This window comes from Euprymna scolopes, chromosome 14 (genome assembly GCF_053919585.1).
Source record: "Euprymna scolopes isolate OS-2025 chromosome 14, ASM5391958v1, whole genome shotgun sequence".
Lineage (NCBI taxonomy): Eukaryota > Metazoa > Mollusca > Cephalopoda > Sepiida > Sepiolidae > Euprymna > Euprymna scolopes.
In genome coordinates this window covers 113984599-114006160 of record NC_136495.1, presented here as the reverse complement: position 1 = coordinate 114006160, position 21562 = coordinate 113984599, and the positions used below count along the sequence as shown (strand labels likewise).

Below are 21562 nucleotides of genomic sequence, written 5' to 3'. Positions count from 1 at the left end.
TGCCCATTTTTTTCTCTTAAATTTCTGCTTTCAGTTCATACATTAGATCCATTGTTCCTTCTGCGTCTCATAAAGTTGGTTCTCGCTATCAATCCAAACACTTTCTCACACCGGGAGGCCATTCTACATATCTGCAATCTCCTTATATGAAGTACTCTTGTCATATTTCAGTTGATGAATCTCTGTCCCTTTTGAGGGTTCATGATAAGGTTCAGAAACACCTTTGTAATCTGGTTGCACCCTCTTCCTTTCTTCCTCCCCACTCTCTCACAGATGTGATGTTGATAGTCTCTGTCTCTTCTATAATTACTGTTATAGTATGTGTTCTTCAGGATTGACATCTCTGCCTAAAACTAAATGAAACTTCTATGAGCAAAGTTTCTTTCTTAGAACTACCTGTACCTGCTTCCCAACTGACAACATTGTTATTTTTAAGTTCAATGTGAACCAATTTTTGTTGAACCATCTTCTTAAATAATTGGATTTTGTCAAACTTCCACCATCATTACCAGTCATCATAGTATTGTCCCACTGCCCACTTGACACTCATTAACCATTATCCTTGAGTGGCCCTTGAGCCATAAATAGTGGTGACTAATATATATATATATACAAGAATAACAGTATAGTTACATTCTAAGATCCAAATATTTATTTTTCATGCAAAACAGCTTCTCCAGCATGTTAAAATTTTGGTACATTTTTTACAGATTCGTTTTGCTATGCAGAACCAGTTATTATTATGTCGATACCAACTCTTTTCATGCATATACTCCTCAGAAAAATTAGAAATTCTTGCTTAGAAAGAAAAAAATGCATGACAATATAATGTTGAAAAAAAGAAATATATATATATATATATATACACACACATTAGTAGCTATGTTCATGTGAAACATATCTTAATATAATGAATATTCATTTTCAGTTTGATAGGGATTGAATCCTTTCTCTGAGTCACTGTCCATAATGTGTTATAATCCTGCTACTTATTCTAGTAGTTTCTTTCCAACAATTGCAGGCATGTGGAACTCTCTTCCTGCTGACGGTTTCCTTCTTATCTATAGCCTTGATCTTTTCAAGACTTAGATCAATAGGTATTTCTTGTTTTTTGTAGTAATCATCTTTCATTCTCTTTAGCTTAAGTGGATTCATGCATTGTCTGGAGCAACTTCCATAAAAAAAAGGTATGCTTTTCATATGCTCTTCTTGCATATTTCTGAATTGTGTTCGACTGAAAAAGTGCAGTCCCAGATTGAGTCACTCCCACTTCTCCGTCCTTTTAAATTGTACTTTTTTATTTTTAGTTACCGCGCAGAACATTTGTTTACGCTTTTGTAATGCTGAATATGTTGAACAGGTACTCATTACTGCATAACTTTCTGCCTTCTTCGTGTGGAGCATAATGAACGGCCTTTGCTGTGTCTTAATTTTAGCACGGTCCTTGCCACAGAGCAAGGGTTAGTAAGCTAATTTTCACCGTCGGAATCATGGCAAAAAAAAAAAAAAAAAAAAATCATCCACATTAAAAACACAAAATAAAACAGTTTTTCTTGTTTCATGACATTGAACTAAAGAGGTGTCCGTGGAAAAAGTAATGAGTTGTCTGCAAAAAAAAAAAATGCTATATTTTGATGATATAGTGCATGTCTGTGAAACAATGGAAGGAGAAGTTTTATGGAAATGAAAGGTTTAAGAGTAAATGTTAGCAAGACTAAAGTGGTTGGTTGTTTGATTATTTTGTTTTTTGGCATATCAACCCTTTTCTATTTATTTAATGCCAATTTCAGTAATTTTGAAAAAAGTTTTTATACTGCAAAAAAGTTTTTATACTGCAAATTTTGAAAAAAGTTTTTATACTGCAAATTCTTTATATCTTCAAATATTTATTCATTGTGTTTGGTTTGGTTATTTTATAGAGGAAAATTGTTTTTATTTTTTATTTTGCAGAACATGATTGAGTTTTGCTAAGAGAAAGAAAAAAAAAAAAAAACTAACATTAATGTTTGGTGCATTTTTGGTCAGAAAGCCAATATCTGATTTGATAGCAGCAGAAGACCAAAGTGATAAGCAGTGGTTGTAGAGTTGGAAAGCCCTCAGAAAGGAGTTTCCTCCTGCTCAGTTTGTGGGAAAGCGAGTTTTGTGCTACTTGCAAGCATTGGGCACACAAAAAGTATCGCATGGAGAGAAATGATATGAGGATAATACGATGCATATCTAATATTAGTTTTAAAGACAGGCTTAAATCTGATGACCTTAGAGGAACATTATATCTGGACATTATAGAGAAATGCATACAGAATGAAAGATTTAAATGATATGTGAGATACAAGGTTTTAAAGACAATGTAAGGATGGGCCAAAGTTTTGCGTTTGCTTTGCTTCTCCATATTGTGTGAAGTATTGCAAACGTTATATCATGAAAACATTGATAATTCTAAAATTATTTATCTGTTCTATAGACACCTAACTTTATATGGGTTGAGATTAATTAGTTATTGTCGTTATTATGCTTATTTCTAATTCGAGCAGTATTTTTCCATTCTTGATTATTGAGTCCGAAACTTGTAAATAATGTGATTAAATGCCTTAAAAATTGTTAAAAATCTGATTTTGTGTAGCATATAATGTCCGGTGGCAGACAAAAAGATTAAAGAATTAAAAAAAAAATTGGCCGCTGCTTCTATTTATATGCTGGAAGCCTCATGAAATAATAAGATTTCTCGTCACCTCATATGCAAATGAGATGCTGACGGTTTGGATAAAAAGCCTGTTTTTCAGAAACTGGAGTTAATCCTGGAGTAGCAAGCTTTGGCAGTAGTGTGTTGGATTTGGAGTTGGGGGCTTTGATAGCAGTGTGTCGCATTTAACCCTGGAAATTATTAATCAAAAGGGCAGAATAGTTAATAATCTATTTAGGAAAGTAAAGAATAATTAACAATTGACTAGTTAACCCGTAAATAATATCAGTAATCTCATCAAATATCAATATTTATTAATTTTCAGATTTGCAGCATTTAAGGAAACGCTGAAACTTTTTGATGAAGCTGAAGGTGGAATTGACAATGTGAGTCTTGGCTACAAAACTTTTGGTTTTCATGTTCAGCCGGACAATGGAATCGAATGGCTTGAATGGGCCCCTGGTGCCAAAAGAGTTTTTCTCAGGGGAGACTTCAGTGAGTAAAATTGTATTTTCTCTTGGACATTTTGGTTGTTAATTTCTTTTGTAACATTTTATTTGTAAAATTATATGACGGTTCAAAATAAATTAATGGAAAAACTCTTTGATATATTTAAGTATCAAGCAAAAATAGATATCTACACCAAAAATGATAGAAAATTATCGAGTACAAGTTCAATCAAAAATAAAAATAAAGTTTTTCTTATATTTTTGATTCTAAACTAATTTTACTAACTTATCTCCCATTTTCTATCTTTTACATAACTGTTTTATGTTAAAAATATAAAATGGGTTCGAGCCAAGCTAGAATCAGAAATATAAGAAAAAAAAAAAACTGATTTTTATTTTTACTTTGGACTGCCATATTTCACTTGTATATGCCTTTCATGAAACATCAAAAATTGCTATTATATTAAAAAGAATGTTCCATTTTTTTTCTAAAGTTCAAAGTTTAAAGAAAATAGCAATTTACGTTGATGACACTGGCATCATTATTGCTTGGTAGTATGTGTATATGATTTGGTGATCATGTTCTTCTAAATAAATAAATGTGAAACTTGGGTGCATTTCAAGTTTATTTAACCGTAGACAATAGATGCATCATATTTTTTATATATTGCTTTTGATTATATATAAGGTGTTTTTTTTTTTTTTTTTTTTTTTTTTTTTTTTGTGGCGACAGATTTTAAATTGGATTTGACAACTATCGGTTATTTTGAGTATTGCTTGATTTATCAATTAATCATGAAGAGACTGACATCCGAGTAGCGTTTGCAAATTGCAAATATTCAATTTTACTGAAAGAAACATTTGCTGAATGAATAATTTCATGAAATGGACCTGTAACTGGCCACTTTGTTTGTGCAATTTAACTCTGTTAGATTGTTTCCGTTGGGGGATATGTAAAATCCCATGTCTATGCTGATAAACTAGATAGAATCAAACACTTGAAAGACAGCATTCAACAAGATAAATCTGAAGAAGGTCAGAGGTTACATCGGCTGAAATGTTAAAAATAACACTCAAGGTGAGAACAGTAGTTTGAAGAATCCAAATAAAATGAATAATCAATCTTCATCTCCAAAATTCAGAAATGTAATCTTCTGTTTTTCTTTTGATGTTTTTTTTTTTTTTTTGTATCTGAAATTAAAGAATTCTTTTTCTTCACGTGATAGACAACTGGGAAAAGCAGGAACATGCTTTTCAAAAACAAGATTTTGGTCGTTGGAAACTGACCCTGCCACCAACAAAAGACGGAAAATGTATGATTAAACATAAAAGCCTCGTGAAGGTAAATAACAATGTATTTTTTTTGTTGTTGTTGTGATTAGACGATTCCAATATTTTTTTCTGATTCCGATGTAATTACCGATTCCGTACTAAATTCTCGATTCCGATACAATTACCGATTTTGATTCTTTATAAATATCTAAATATTTAACTACAACATTGTTATTTTTCTCAGATTACCATAAAAAAACATGTTAAATGTGCATATATTTTATCAAATGTAAAAACACACTTGTAGGGGAGGACGATCTATCGATTTTAGTTTAAAATACACGGTTGATAGACAGACAAACAAAATCGCTTATATATATATATATATATATATCCTTACATAGAGGCTTGCCTTTTTTTCTGTTCTTAGCCTTATGTTTTAAAAACTGGGAGTTAAGTAGGACGACCCCAATATGAAAGGGTGAATGTGGTATTATGGTGAAAGAAGATACTAGCTGGGAGAAACTTTTGATTTTGTTTAGTTCTGGAGTGACAAGGATGACCAACGACCCCCACAATCCCCCCTTTTGAGTTGGCTATGTGCCTAAGTTTTTTGTTTATCGTTGATTTTGACTGTATTTTTAACATGAATAAAAGATTTAATATCTCAAAGTGTAGTATCTGTTCTTCAGATGCTGCACTTAAGATAATTTGTACCAGTCAATGGAAGGGAAACCCTCTATACTGGGACAATTATTACTTTTGATAACCAGAATGCCCCCTTTTTGCCTACTTTTAGGGGAGCTGGTTTTTACCCCACATTAAAAACGGCCTTGTGCCTAATTTGTTTTGGTGGGGAAGCAAATAAATACATTAAAACAAGGTATTTGTATCCTGAGATCGTACATGTTTGCAAGTAGAATACATTTAAATAATGTGCAAGAAAGTGTCATCAGTGATCTTTTATATTCATGATATTGTCAAGGATTTTTGGCGTTTTAATATTAAACCAACTCTCTCAGTTGAGCCAATCACAGTTAATTAAGCCTTTATTTTCACTCATTAAAAGCTGACATCTATAAGATTTGTCCCCATTTTGAATTTAAGCAAACAAATGCAAAGATTTACTATGAGAGAGTAGTTTTTGTTACATCATGATTATTCCATAATGACGTAACAAGGTAAAATTTCATATTGGTGATATTATAGGAACAAAATGAAGGCTTCAAAAGTAGTAGAGGAAGTTTTTTTTTTTTTTTTTTTTTACAAGGTGGTTACCACTTATCAAGGCCCGGAAGCCACTCGGGCATAAGGGTTATTGCGTGTACAGTGCGTTAGTGTTGAGATTTGAATAAAGTGTCTTACTTAAGGGGGCGGTTCATCAGGAATTTGTTTATGTTGGACTTGAAGACATCCAGGTTGTAGTCAGGTGGGAAACAGGCAAACAGAACAGATTTCCACAGGCATGCACTTCTAAAAAAGAAGCTTTCTTCATGGAATCTACGTTTTGGTTTTGGCACAGATAAAGAGTGAGGAAAATTTTTCACAGTGGTTTCAGCTAGACGGGTGTTTTTCGTGAAATATTTGAAAGGGGGGACCAGGGATTGGAAGTAGTATAGTATGCTTTATCAACATGAAACCATTTTCCCAGGTATTATCTCCTCTTCTTTAGATAAAACTAACCTGGGTGCCCGGTGTTACCCAGGTTGGAGGTGTGTGTTGAGCAAAAAAAAAAAAAAAGTGTTAATAGGCAGGCAGGCTCAAATCCATATCGCGAAGGAGGAAAAGAACATAAAAAAAGAAGTGACACCTTTGCTGTTGCGCCCATCACCAAACCGGAAGTGACGAATGTTTAAATTAAGGCTAGTCAATCGAAAAGAGGGGATGACTTTCGAAAATATTGGCGAAAAAAAGTGACCCCTCCTTGTAGAAAAGTGCCCAGTTGAGGGTGAAGAATTAATGTTTTAGCTAATTTTTCGAAATTTGTCGTCCGAAAGGTTGAGCTTCAAAACAATACCTATCTCATGAAAATCCGTCGCTTCTATCGAAAGTTTTTGCAAGCCATACATACATACATGCATACATACATTTAAACAGACTGGTGAGATTTATATTATAGATGTAATATTAGTGATGTCATAGGAGTAAATTCTCATGTGAATCACAAAATTCTTATAATTTGTTAAAAAAGAATTATTAAAGAAGTAATGAAAAACAAAGCTGTTCTATAAACAAACAATATATATATACATATATATTGCATACACAGTTGAATGCAGGTGGCCAAAAGTGTTGGCTGCTAATAATTCTTTCTGTATTGGGAGCTCGGGCCAATGATATCCATTAAATACTGAAAAGAAACTAAAATTTGATGAATGTTTTTTAATTAATGTGCAATATCTATTGATAGGATTTTACAAAAATCTGATTTATTTGAATTTTCACAAAAGGCCCCTCTCCTTTTCACTCCCTTTACGTAAAACTAAAATAACCTGAATATAGCCTATATTACAACCCCTTATGCTCAGCAACGGTGTTCTAAAATTCATAATTATCAGTTAATTCATTTAGGGGTGATTTCTGTACATATAAATGTATAAACATATACACATACATAACTTTATATGAATAGAGATGTATTTCATACACAGTTGATTATATGTGGCCAGGAGTAAGAACTGTGAATCTGTCCTTTTGTTGAAAGGAATTAAGCAGAATAAATATGTGTTGGTTGTCGATAGTTCTTTCTTCTGTTTTGGAAAATTGTATATTGTCAAGTGAAGATAGTTTGTATATTGTCAGGTGGTGTCAGTTTGTATATTGTCAAGTGGTGACAGTTTGTATATTGTCAAGTGGTGACAGTTTGTATATTGTCAGGTGGTGACAGTTTTTTTTTTTTTTTTTTTTTTTTTTTTACATGGGTGTCACCACTTATCAAGGCCCAGAGGCCACTCGAGGATAAGGGTTTATAGGTATACATTAGTCATTGTGATTTTAGCATAGTAAACGGTGGGAATTTTGTAACTTGGATTACTTAGGGGGACGATTCAATTAGAACTTGTTCACATTGGACTTTTTCTTTCTTTTTTTTTTTTCATAGGCATCAACACATTATCAAGGCCAAGAGGCCACTCAAGAATAAGGGTTAAAGAGTGTACAGTAGAAATTGGACAATATAATAATCATTAGTAATGAAAATTTGTTAAGTTTGATAACTTATATGGAATGGCTCATCAAGAACTTATTTACGTTAGACTTGAAGACAACCATATTGTAGTCAGCAGGAAAACGGAAGACAATTCCACAGGCGTGCAGTTCTAGTAAAAAAGCTTTGTTCATGGAATCTACGTTTAGGTTTAGGCACAGATAAAGAGTGGGGGGAATTATTGATAGTGTTTACAGCTAGACGAGTGTTTTTTGTGAAAGTTTTGCGAGGGGGGACCATAGATTGAAGCTCAGTCGAACACTTTCCATGAAAATAACGATACATCAGAGACAGACTCGCAACATCTCTTCTGTGAGATAGAGGTTGCAAGGAAGAGAAAAGGACATCTCCTACGAGGCTACGAAGTCTATTTTGAACTCTATCAAGGCAGGACAAGTCCTTTCTAGCAGCTCCTGCCCAGATGTGGCAACAGTATTCCATCCTTGGACGTACCTGGCTCTTATATAGATAGAGAATTGCATCAGCAGTAAGATATCTACCGGATCGATAGAAAGGTCCCACCATTTTTCCAGCGGCCTTGGCAACAGATTTGATGTACATGTTCCATTTAAGATCAGGAGTAATGGTCAAGCCCAGAAACTTGTCAAAACTTGAGGCCTCCTGAAGACGAGAGCCATTCATTTCAATTGATGCCAGATGGGGATCAGAATGATGATGATGTAAAGAGAGAAGCTTGGTTTTAGATGCATTAAAAGTAACCAGCCACTCCTTTCCCCATTGTACTACATGCTCAAGATAAGAGGAGAGAGAATTGGAGAGAACTTGGTCGTTTACTGTCTTAGATGTGCTACCATAAATGGTAGTGTCGTCAGCATAAATGTCTACAAATGATGTAAGGATGTGATTTGGAAGATCATTAATGTAGATCAGGAAAAGAGATGGGCCCAGGATGGACCTCTGAGGGACACCGGCATTAATACTGTGGGCTTCTGATTTTTGCCCCTCAACTGCTACTCTTATGAACCTATCAGAAAGAAATGATTTAATAATTGAGAAGACATTTCCAGCTATACCATAGCTAGAGATCTTATGAAGTAAACCTTCATGCCATACCCTATCAAAGGCCTTAGATATGTCAAGAGCAATTTCCCTAGAAAGGTTGCCTCCGTCGAGAGATTTGCTAATCCTATGAGATATAACTGTAAGCACATCTGCTGTAAATCTAGCAGAACGGAAACCATATTGAGTGTCACTAAGAAGGTTATTTTTGTTGAGATGGTTGATTACTTCTGTATTTAACACAGATTCCAGCAACTTACTCATGACGCACAGGAGACTTATTGGCCTGTACTGAGAGGGGGATGAGCGATCACCTGAATTCTTAAATACAGGGCATACTGATGAAATTTTCCAGGGAGATGGGAAACTATTCTCCTTAAGACAACGTTTAAATAGTTTTGTAAGTATGGGCGCTAGTTCAGGTTGAAGTTTTTTGAGTACTATAATTGGAATACCGTCCGGGCCAGTTGCTTTACTGGAATCAAGGTTTTTGATTAGCTTGGCAACATCATGTACAGATATACGTATATCACATAGTGTGTTTTCTGATACAGGAGGAAATATTGGGGGTTGGCGGCCTTGATCGCAAAAGGTAGAATTAGCTGCAAAGTTCTTGACAAAGAGTTTGGCTTTGTCTGATGCTGACGAGATTACCTCAGGTCCATTGATGATAGTTGGGATGGAGAGCACGCTTCTGTTCAGAATTCTGTTTGCTATTTGCCAAAACTGGTGGGAACCAAGCCGCTGCTCAGCTACTTTGGACTTAACAGATTGAGCATACAACCATCTTGCGTTCTTTATTACTTTCTTACAATGGTTGCTGGCAGTCCTGAAAGCAGCTTTAGTTTCCATACATCTATTACGTTGGAAACAGTGGAAAAAGTAATTTCTGTGCGCAATGGCAGCAGCACATTCTGGAGAGAACCATGGCTGGCTGTTAGGTTTTTGCTGAAACTTTTTCAAGGGTATGAAACGGTCAATACCTACAATTAACCATTCCGTCAGGTCTAATACTATAGAGGACACATCCTTTTTAAATATGGAATGCAGAGGTAGATCAGTTATAAATGTACGGAAGCTATCCCAGTCAGCTTTTGTGTATCGATATACTGTACGATGGAGAGGTACGTCTGGTGACTTATTACATTTCATTTTCATCTTAATTGATACAACAGAGTGGTCGGAAGATCCAAGAGGCGACAGAACAGAAACTGAACATAGTTCAGGGCAAGTTGTGAGAAAAAGGTAAAGTAGGCTCGCATACTGGCCGTCATTGTCGGGCACACGGGTGGGTTCCTGAACAATCTGAGTGAGGTCATAGGCAATGGAGAAATCATGACAGAACCTCCCCTCATCATCGGTCTTGTTTGAGTGGGTCAACCATTCGACGTTGTGAACATTGAAGTCTCCACATACGTGAATGTAAGCTGAAGGATAAGCAGATAGTACTTGGTCAATTTTCTCAGATATGCTTTTAAAGATGGTAACTCCGCTGTTGTGCGGGCGATAGAGAGTAAATATAAATGCCGTAGTGTGAGCTAAAGCAACCCGGAAGCACATATAGAGTAAGTTAGGATCTTCCCTGGATAATGTCCCTACCACATGGAAAGCTATCTTTAATATAGGCACATATTCCGTGCCCATGGCGATCTTGGGGGGTCAGATTTAAAGGTTAAGTTAGAGTATCCTTTAATTGCGAACTCTTTTAGGGAAATAGCCTGTCCAATGCCAGTTTCACTTAAAAATAAAAGGTCTGGTTTAGTCTCCTGTAATTGGGTTTCAACCTCTGGAAGGTTAGAACGTAGACTCCTGATGTTGGAGAAGGAGACATGGTAGTAGGGGTCTATGTTGGAAGTTGGAGAACCGGGTTTAATCGTGTATTTTTTCTTGAAACTTGTCATGATGAAATTTTGGAATTTGTGGACTAGGTCGTCAGATTTACTTAGAGCAGGACAGAGAGGGGAAACTAAGAGAAAAAGAAATGAAGAATTTTTTTTTTTTTTGGAGCTAATGATAAGGTAAAGCCGTAACAATTACAATTACAAGTTTGTATATTGTCAGGTGGTGACAGTTTGTATATTGTCAGGTGGTGACAGTTTGTATATTGTCAGGTGGTGACAGTTTGTATATTGTCAGGTGGTGACAGTTTGTATATTGTCAGGTGGTGACAGTTTGTATATTGTCAGGTGGTGACAGTTTGTATATTGTCAAGTGAAGATAGTTTGTATATTGTCAGGTGGTGACAGTTTGTATATTGTCAAGTGAAGATAGTTTGTATATTGTCAGGTGGTGACAGTTTGTATATTGTCAGGTGGTGACAGTTTGTATATTGTCAGGTGGTGACAGTTTGTATATTGTCAGGTGGTGACAGTTTGTATATTGTCAGGTGGTGACATTTTGTATATTGTCAGGTGGTGACAGTTTGTATATTGTCAGGTGGTGACAGTTTGTATATTGTCAGGTGGTGACAGTTTGTATATTGTCAGGTGGTGACAGTTTGTATATTGTCAGGTGGTGACAGTTTGTATATTGTCAGGTGGTGACAGTTTTTATATTGTCAGGTGGTGACAGTTTGTATATTGTCAGGTGGTGACAGTTTGTATATTGTCAGGTGGTGACAGTTTGTATATTGTCAGGTGGTGACAGTTTGTATATTGTCAGGTGGTGACAGTTTGTATATTGTCAGGTGGTGACAGTTTGTATATTGTCAGGTGGTGACAGTTTGTATATTGTCAGGTGGTGACAGTTTGTATATTGTCAAGAGAAGATAGTTTGTATATTGTCAAGAGAAGATAGTTTGTATATTGTCAGGTGGTGACAGTTTGTATATTGTCAGGTGGTGACAGTTTGTATATTGTCAGGTGGTGACAGTTTGTATATTGTCAGGTGGTGACAGTTTGTATATTGTCAGGTGGTGACAGTTTGTATATTGTCAGGTGGTGACAGTTTGTATATTGTCAGGTGGTGACAGTTTGTATATTGTCAGGTGGTGACAGTTTGTATATTGTCAGGTGGTGACAGTTTGTATATTGTCAGGTGGTGACAGTTTGTATATTGTCAGGTGGTGACAGTTTGTATATTGTCAGGTGGTGACAGTTTGTATATTGTCAGGTGGTGACAGTTTGTATATTGTCAGGTGGTGACAGTTTGTATATTGTCAGGTGGTGACAGTTTGTATATTGTCAGGTGGTGACAGTTTGTATATTGTCAGGTGGTGACAGTTTGTATACTGTCAGGTGGTGACAGTTTGTATATTGTCAGGTGGTGACAGTTTGTATATTGTCAGGTGGTGACAGTTTGTATATTGTCAGGTGGTGACAGTTTGTATATTGTCAGGTGGTGACAGTTTGTATATTGTCAGGTGGTGACAGTTTGTATATTGTCAGGTGGTGACAGTTTGTATATTGTCAGGTGGTGACAGTTTGTATATTGTCAGGTGGTGACAGTTTGTATATTGTCAGGTGGTGACAGTTTGTATATTGTCAAGAGAAGATAGTTTGTATATTGTCAAGAGAAGATAGTTTGTATATTGTCAGGTGGTGACAGTTTGTATATTGTCAGGTGGTGACAGTTTGTATATTGTCAGGTGGTGACAGTTTGTATATTGTCAGGTGGTGACAGTTTGTATATTGTCAGGTGGTGACAGTTTGTATATTGTCAGGTGGTGACAGTTTGTATATTGTCAGGTGGTGACAGTTTGTATATTGTCAGGTGGTGACAGTTTGTATATTGTCAGGTGGTGACAGTTTGTATATTGTCAGGTGGTGACAGTTTGTATATTGTCAGGTGGTGACAGTTTGTATATTGTCAGGTGGTGACAGTTTGTATATTGTCAGGTGGTGACAGTTTGTATATTGTCAGGTGGTGACAGTTTGTATATTGTCAGGTGGTGACAGTTTGTATATTGTCAGGTGGTGACAGTTTGTATATTGTCAGGTGGTGACAGTTTGTATATTGTCAAGTGAAGATAGTTTGTATATTGTCAGGTGGTGACAGTTTGTATATTGTCAAGTGAAGATAGTTTGTATATTGTCAGGTGGTGACAGTTTGTATATTGTCAGGTGGTGACAGTTTGTATATTGTCAGGTGGTGATAGTTTGTATATTGTCAGGTGGTGACAGTTTGTATATTGTCAAGTAAAGATAGTTTGTATATTGTCAGGTGGTGACAGTTTGTATATTGTCAGGTGGTGACAGTTTGTATATTGTCAGGTGGTGACAGTTTGTATATTGTCAGGTGGTGACAGTTTGTATATTGTCAGGTGGTGACAGTTTGTATATTGTCAGGTGGTGACAGTTTGTATATTGTCAGGTGGTGACAGTTTGTATATTGTCAGGTGGTGACAGTTTGTATATTGTCAGGTGGTGACAGTTTGTATATTGTCAGGTGGTGACAGTTTGTATGTTGTCAAGTGGTGACAGTTTGTATGTTGTCAAGTGGTGACAGTTTGTATATTGTCAAGTGGTAACAGTTTGTATGTTGTCAAGTGGGTACAGTTTGTATGTTGTCAAGTGGTGACAGTTTGTATGTTGTCAAGTGGTGACAGTTTGTATGTTGTCAAGTGGTGACAGTTTGTATGTTGTCAAGTGATGATGGTTTTGCTTGCAATGTTTAGTGGACAGGTTGTAAGAGAAATTGTCTAGTGTGTGAATTTAATATTCGTTTGATGCTTTCTCCTTTGGCAGTAGCTGGTTCAACCTGTTTTGGGTGAATGCTGTACAACAAGCAAAACAATTGCAAACTCTAAAGATATCAGGATGGCATCATAAAAAGGTCTGGTGTAAATTGTTACATTGATTAGCCTGATTGATTGAACGTGTGATCAAACAACTGCTTTAGGGTTGCTTTCCGCCAGTGTAAATAGACATTTATCACAGCTACAATGTCACCAAATGTATTGCCTATAATCTTTAAAATATGTGCATTCATTCTTTTTAACTCATCTTTGTAGTTGTTGCTTTCACCATATTTCGACCAACTCATCCTCTGTCCTTCTTCAGGTGATTAACCATAACTGGATAGGAATTCCAAGTCTTGTAACTTATCTCCAATAATTACTGCCTTCCATAGTTGTTGTCTCACCATGTTTTGGCCAACTGATCCTCTGGTCTGCTTGAGTAAGATTGAACTCGCTATCTTCAGACAATACTCACCTGGAACCGGAGCGATAATGCCTCTATCCACTGCGCCACAGACCCTGAAGGGTGCCGTGGATAGAGGCATTCCTATCACGTATGGTTAATCACCTGAAGAAGGCTAGAGGATGAGTTGGCTGAAAAGTGGTGAAAACAGCTATGAAGACAAGGATAACAGTCCACAAAAAGAATGAATGCACAAATTATGAAGCCTCATAGAATTCCAAAAATAAAAAAAAACAAAAAGTAAGAACATGTTGTCATTGCATTGGAAATGAAAGGTTCATTTGCATATATGTAGCTGAAGTAGACAGACTCTGTTCTCTTTTTCAAAGGAACTAGATGAGATACACTTGTGAAAAAGCCAAATTGTATTAAAGAAGAAAAAAACAATATTCTTTTTTATGACCATGATGATGAGGTGCATGGGTTTGTAGTGGGCAGTTACTCTGTACAGATTTTAGAATGGTGGTTACATTTGGTTGCGTGCGTGCCAAAATATCTACCACGTGAAATTAGATTGAGATCATCTTTGGCCAATCAGAGAATAGCATAGAATAGCTGCATGTACTCTTCGAAAACAGCTGAAAATTCCAAAAATTTCGTCAGCAATGCAATGTAGCAGTCATCATGTCTGCTTACTCGGTTCAGTTCCCCCCCCTCCCTCCCTTCAACATCTTCGCTCTGTTTTTTTTTCTTTACCGCAGACTCACTACTTAGCAAGGCAAAAGAAAACTCAATGATAAGGATTAATGAGATGAATGGATTATTAATTGAATGATGAAGACTATTATGAGAGGATTGAAAACGAATTTAATAGACAAAATTTGATTACTTATAAGCATGATTTCTGACAAGTGTCTGTTGAAAATGACCACATTGTAGTCTGCAGAGAAGCAGTTCCATGGTAAGTCGTTTCATAGATGGGAATCTTTGGGAAAAGAAACTCTAACCATGAAAGATACATTTGATACTAGACACGTGAAGTAAGGAAGGCAGTTTTCTGTAGTTGTAAGATATTTACAGCAAGAACTCATATAATTATCACAAGTAGGAACCAGAGTTTGGTTTCTAAATTGGTGAAAGTCCAAGTCTCAAAAAACAAAAAACAAAAATGGCATTTTGGACTGAAACAAAAATAAAAATTGTTTCAGTCTAGAAGGTTTTCTTCTTCACTGACTGAGAGCAGAACAGATGAAGTGTAGTATCAGAACAGATACTTCGTGCTAAGTGAGATAGGCAGAATAGATTTATCATGTTTATCGTAGGCAAAAATAAATGTCATTAACATATATACTAGAGATCAGTACCTTTGTGTGAAATTTAAAAAATATTGGCCCAGCCGTTTCTGAGTTGATAGGGAATGAATTCACACAGAACAAGAATTATCATTTAGTTTTAGGCTCTGATATGCTATGAGGAAAGTTGTTGCAACAAGTTTTATTCTCAAGTTTACTGCATTCTTGGTCATGGATGAAAGGAAGAGATTAAAACTAGGCTTATAACAGTCTTTCATAGTTGCGGGCTATTACAGCTGGTCTCACTTCCTTTACTTCACCTTCACAGCTGTCGTTGTCGGTCACGCACTTAAACCTTTGCCTTTATGACTTGCGCTCTTGTCGCTCTGAAATTCTTTTCTATTTCCAAACTTTAAAGATCAGACAATTACGTTGTAATGTTTATCAATTATAGGCGTTATAATATCTTTTTTTTTTTTACAAGGGAGCTACCACTTATCAAGGCCCAAAGGTCACTTGAGGATAAGGGTTAGGAAATCGCTCCAGACAAGGCATGAAGCCACCTGATGCTAGGAGCAAAAAAAAAAGGGGGGTAAAAAAACTAACCAACAATAAATGTTAAATGGATAGATTTCAATCCAGAAAACAGCAATTCTTCCCCCTTTGTCAGAAATATCGCTCATGGAGTGTGAGGACTAAAGGACAAAATAAGGGAAGCGAGAGTGACGAGGTTGCTAAAAATATACCTAAGGTAAACTTTATGCTCTTCTCCAACCTCCATTTGAAAACAATTCTGCCCCCCCCCCAACGTATTGTCTATTGGAAATACAGAATTACCCCCCTCCTTCTTCAAACTGCCACCCATCCATAGAATCATTAATAAAATTCACAATCCCCTTTCTGCAATCCAACCATGGGCACTTTGGTGATTGTCTCATCAGTATGAAATTGAATCCTAAATGGGCTCCACACTCACTGGGTCTTAACCCTTCAAATTATTTTTAATTTTGACCCCTTTTTTGACCCCTTAGCATTTATTGTTTTGGGCTCAAATTAAGTTATTAAGTTAGATCCATGTCCAAGGAACCTATATCTAAAATTTCAAGTGTTTAGACCCCAAATTGTCAGAGGAGTTTGGTAGAGTTCTCAAAGGTCAAATCGTTGAACTTTGACTTCTTAACAGCCAAATTTCTGGCCGAACCCGATCACATAGATTTTCCCAAATCTCAGTACCCTGTATATCAAATTTCGAGTCTGTAGACTAAAAATTGAAAGAGTTATTGTGTAGGGAAATGTACACAGACACACAGACAGACGCACACAGACATGTTCACTTTTATAGATATATTAGCATTTCAACCCGGTGTTGCCCGGGTATTTGGAAGTGTATGTTGAACCCCCCCCCCCAAAAAAAAAGCGGTCAATTTTTTTAACTTTGACCCCTATAATGACCCCTTAAAATTTGTTTTGGGCTCAAATCAAGGTATTAAGTTAGATCCATGTCCAAGGAACCTATACCTAAAATTTCAAGTGTGTAGACTCAAAATTGTCGGAGGAGTTTGGTAGAGTTCTCAAAGGTCAAATCATTGAACTTTGACCCCTTAATCGCCAAATTTTTGGCCGAAAACCGATCACATCGATTTTCTCAAATCTCAGTACCATGTATATCAAATTTTGAGTCTGTAGACTAAAAATTGACAGTTATTGTGTAGGGAAATGTACACACACAGACACACACACACAGACAGACACTTTCACTTTTATAGATATACTAGCATGGGTGCCCGGCGTTGCCCAGGTGTTTTGAGGTGTATGCTGAGCAAAAAAACAACAAAAAAAGGTAAATTTTTTAAACTTTGACCTCTATTATGACCCCTTAAAATTTATAGTTTTGGGCTCAAATCAAGTTATTAAATTAGATCCATGTCCAAGAAACCTATATCTGAAATTTCAAGTGTTTAGACCCGAAATTGGCAGAGGAGTTTGGTAGAGTTCTCAAAGGTCAAATCGAACTTTGACCCCTTAACAGCCAAATTTCTAGCCGAAAACCGATCACAAAGATATTCCCAAATACCCTGTATATCAAATTTCAAGTCTGTAGGCTTAAAATTGACAGTTATTGCATAGGGAAAAGTACACACAGACAGTTTCACTTTTATTGATAGATAGACACACACACATATGTGTATAAAATATGTAATAACCTTGTGGATTTATAATTATTTTGGTTTTCTCTCCAGAACGGTCACAGTATATTGTTAATAAGTTTTTTTTAATGAATTTTATGACTTTTAAGGGTTTGTATTTCTTTTCAACGACTTTAATCCATAATTAAAAAAAAACAAACTCCCACTTTTTTATTTTTATTTTTATTTTATTTATTTATTTTTTTTTGAGGAACATAAACTGTCTCTGAGTTGTTTGGTGTTTTTTTCCCACCAGTTAATGAACACGAAGCAAAGTGTTTTTTGAGAATGTGTATAAGCTTGTAAATTATGTGTGCACAAGTATATGCGTGTGTACATTTATGTAAATTTATATCTAAACCCGGAAAAACTAAACGGCTTTGGTCTTATAGATAAAAAAAAATATCTAAGAATAGTGACAATTTATGGGAAGTGACTATGGTCAAGTGATTTGATATGAACTGTTGACCTGGGTGTTCCAAGTTCGAATCCAGTTCCACAAAAATCACTATCACTAAGGATGCTGACAACCTGTTGGTTTCTCCCATAATTACCCAAGGTCATTCTAAAATAAAATATTATGAAAGTAAAAATAAATATATATTTGACTTGGAATGCTCACTAATGATACATCATACTAGCTGGCAGCCTGGTATTGCCCGATTGTTCAATACGCGTAAACATGATATTTTAATTTATGCAGATTGCGTATGTATTATTATAGAATCAATTTTTTATTGATTATTATATATTATGAGGAATAATTTTCCCGGTGGACTAATTCGCAAAAAAATTAAAAATAATAATGAAAATATAGTTAATCAAATTCTGTCTGTGTTTGTTTACAATATCAAATCAGCTGATATTTCGGCTTGACGATGAATGCCCTGGAAAAGTCACTTTTGATTCATGTTTAGTTCTCAAATATGAAAACAGCAGAAATGATTTGCAGCAATTATTAAATGGTACTTCTTCTTTTATCTTAAATTGAACTGATTAATTAGAAAAAATTAGAATAAAATGGTGAGGTTCATCCGGGCTTGAACAGAAGGATGCTTCAAATAGCATTTTTATCATTATAGTCACAGATCGAATGGCAGCATTTTAAGAATATTGCACATTTATTCAGTTGAATGCTCTATCACTTAGCTATATCTCTAGATTATAATGAATCTGTTTTTTTTTTTTTGTTTTTTTTTAAGAAAAAATGATTTGCTGAAATTTTATTATCTCCCTTGCCGGTGTAATGTAAATATTTCCTTGTAAAAATTATTCTTTTTATCTATAAGAGAGAAAAGATATTTTTAAGATAGGATTTTTTCGATTTTCAATACTTATCTGGTGAATTTCTGTACAAAACATATCTAAGAACACTGCCAGACGACATATAAATTAGCTTTGTGTGAAATTTGCAAAAGATAGGTTCAACCGTTTCGGAACCTATGAGGAAAGAATTCACACACACAACATGACTTATATATATATTGTGAAAGGAAGGGCAGACCTTCTACTTGTTAAATTGTCTCGAATCAATCTGCATAGGTAGATCATTCCTACCGAATTTCACATTACTAGGTCTAATAGTTTCAAAAAGTAGTTAGTTGACATGGAGACAGACATGCCTCTCATCTTAGTATAAATTGTTTTTTAAATCTTTTTTTTCCACGTTTATAATTTGTCAATTTTTTTCTGTCGATTTTTTTTCCTAAAAAAATGTTAGAGAAATTGTAATGTCCAACATGTTGGCTGAAAGTGAATGATACTTCGACTATTCAATTTGTATCAGTGAATTTTATTTGATTTAAAAATAGAAAAAAACAAAAACAAAACAAAAACAAACAAAAAAGACAAACAAAACTATATGCAAATACTGTTTGCAACTTTCCTAATTTATCTTTTATTGGTACTGATACAGCTTTTGAACCAGGCAAAAATTTAACTGCTTTTTCATAACCCTAACCCTAAATTTTAAACTAGTTGGTTTTTGTCTGGTTCAAAAGCTGTATCATTACTCTTCTGTCCTTATTTCTTATCTTAGTATTCATTCTTTCCACGCTCTGGTAGGATCTCTATTTTTATGAAGTTGTCAGTTTTTACATTTCTGTCAATATTTTGATGTATGTTTTTTGATGGAGGGTTTCTGACATAAAAAAAAGACAAGAAAGTTTTACCCAAATTTTTAAGTGGTGGGAAAATATGCTTCTATCATCAACCGTGTTATTCAGCATTTTTTTTTTTTTTTTTTTTTTTTTTTGCTATCTTCTCCTTTTTTCCCATTTTAGACATGCTCACATCTGTGATACATTGTGTGTCAGTTTGTCAGGCTTCAATTTGATATAGCATTTTTACTAGTCTATTATGCTTATCTTTCAAAGAGCATTTCTATCGCTATGGTCACGGATCGAATGGCAGCATTTTAAGAAGATTCCATTTTTTTTTTTTTTTTGTGTACTTTTGTCATAGTTTCTCTAGCTTTTATCACCTAAGTAAAATTAGGGTTACCAGTTGGGTGTTGGGAATGAAGTGAATGGTAGAAAATGTCAGTCATTTGCTTGTCTCTTCAAATAGGGAGTGGGGAAATTGGGGGGTGCATTTCTTGGTAGTGGGACAGATAAAAGAAACTATGAAAATGAGGAAAAAATAAGTAAAAAAACAACCCATTTTCTCTGGAAAATAGCAAAACTAAGCTGCGACTGAATTCCTGTTTAGTAGGACCCTGTCCCCATTTTTCTTCAGGTCAACCACTTCAATCGTGTCGCTGTGTACATTAAATGCAACGTAAGTCAAATAAGTATTCTTTTATAAATAGTAAATCTGTCAATTAGTTTTTAACAGTTATTGGTGGAAAAAAAGCAACATTTTAGCATATTTAGATATTTCTATGACAAGGTATTCATTCATTTTATGTGACAAAATGAAATTGATTCTGAGTTAATCGAATTCTAGGAGCTGAGTTATAGATACATTTTGGATCTTGGTTTGAATTAATGATCTTTGTAGGCACCAATTGTCATATTGATTGTTATTTCCATGGTAAGTGCTCGTCTGAGCTCCAATCTCTTGTCCCCCCCTCGCCAATCTTTCACAATAAACACCCGTCTAGCTGAAACCACTGTCAATAATTTTCCCCATCCTTTATCTGTGCCTAAATCAAAACGTAGATTCCATGAACAAAGCTTCTTTCTTAGAAGTGCATGCCTGTGGAACTCTCTTCCGTTTACCTGTTTCTCACCTGATTACAACCTGGATGTCTTCAAGTCCAACATAAACAAATTCCTGATGAACTGCCCCTTAAGTAAGACACTTTATCAAATCTCCAATACTAACGATTACTACAATACTATCCCATTGATTATTGTACACGCAATAACCCTTATCCCCAAGTGGCTTCCAGGCCTTGATAAGTGGTGACCACCATGTAAAAGAAAAAAAGTTTGGCCATTAATTATTATGTAAGATAATTACATGAATCATTAATATACTATATTAAGATCTACTTCGAAGTAAAACTAAATTAAATAATACTAACAGGGAGACCTGACGTTGCCCAGGATTGAATGAGGATAAATGAATGTCCTACACTTCCAATATTTTTGCCATCAAAATCTGTGAAATCGACCAATTTTCAATTGAATAGATTGATTGCCTGTTCTAGTCTAATTATTTCTTATATAATGGCTTGAATTAAAATTTAAAATGTGTAAGTCAAGTATCATGGTGCAGTTGTGCTTTAAACAGAAACATTCATTTTGAATGTGCCCCGGTCTTATCAAAGAGCCTAGTGTTGATTTTATGCACTGGGCTTTTCTGCTTGTGCAGTGATAAAACTTCTTAAATGCACTTGTGATGTTAGGCTGTGTAAGGGTGTTACTTGGTCAAAATCGGACTGTTCATTCTTTATTCAGATTTTTTTGATTATCAATTATCGATACTTATCGATGTCATTCTGATACAAAACCTATCTAAGAACACTTCCAGCTTCATAAGTACATTTGTGTGAAATTTCCAAAGAAATCGTTCCAGCTGTTTTAAAGTCCGTAGGAAACTCTTACACACACAGACAAAGTAAGTTTTATATATAAGTAGAGATAGATTGTAATTCTGACTTTTTGAGATGAGGATTGATAAAAAATGAAAAAGTGCTTCATGTCCTTAGTATAGCAGGTGTGTCCAAACAGAATTTCAAGTAGACCTAGGCAACGCTGGGTATCCCTACTAGTCATAAATGAACTCTGACTAACTTTTGCTGCGTCTATGATGAGGTAGATGAGTACACAAAAGCATTTGTCTGTAACTCTTGTGCACGACGTTTATCTGATTTGCTTAAACAACATTAGATTTTGAATGCACATATGTGTCTGATGACTACTTCAGTTA

The 21562-nt window shown here is 35.2% G+C and overlaps 1 protein-coding gene across 1 annotated transcript in view; it reads left to right on the top strand.

Annotated features, from left to right (window-relative positions):
* Positions 1-21562, top strand: part of LOC145293227 (1,4-alpha-glucan-branching enzyme-like) — a 136825-nt gene that overhangs the window by 36965 nt on the left and 78298 nt on the right. The window contains exons 3-4 of the mRNA XM_080139773.1: positions 3006-3175; positions 4356-4471. Of these exons, the coding sequence (XP_079995899.1) occupies positions 3006-3175; positions 4356-4471 (286 nt within the window). The remainder of the gene's footprint in view (positions 1-3005; positions 3176-4355; positions 4472-21562) is intronic.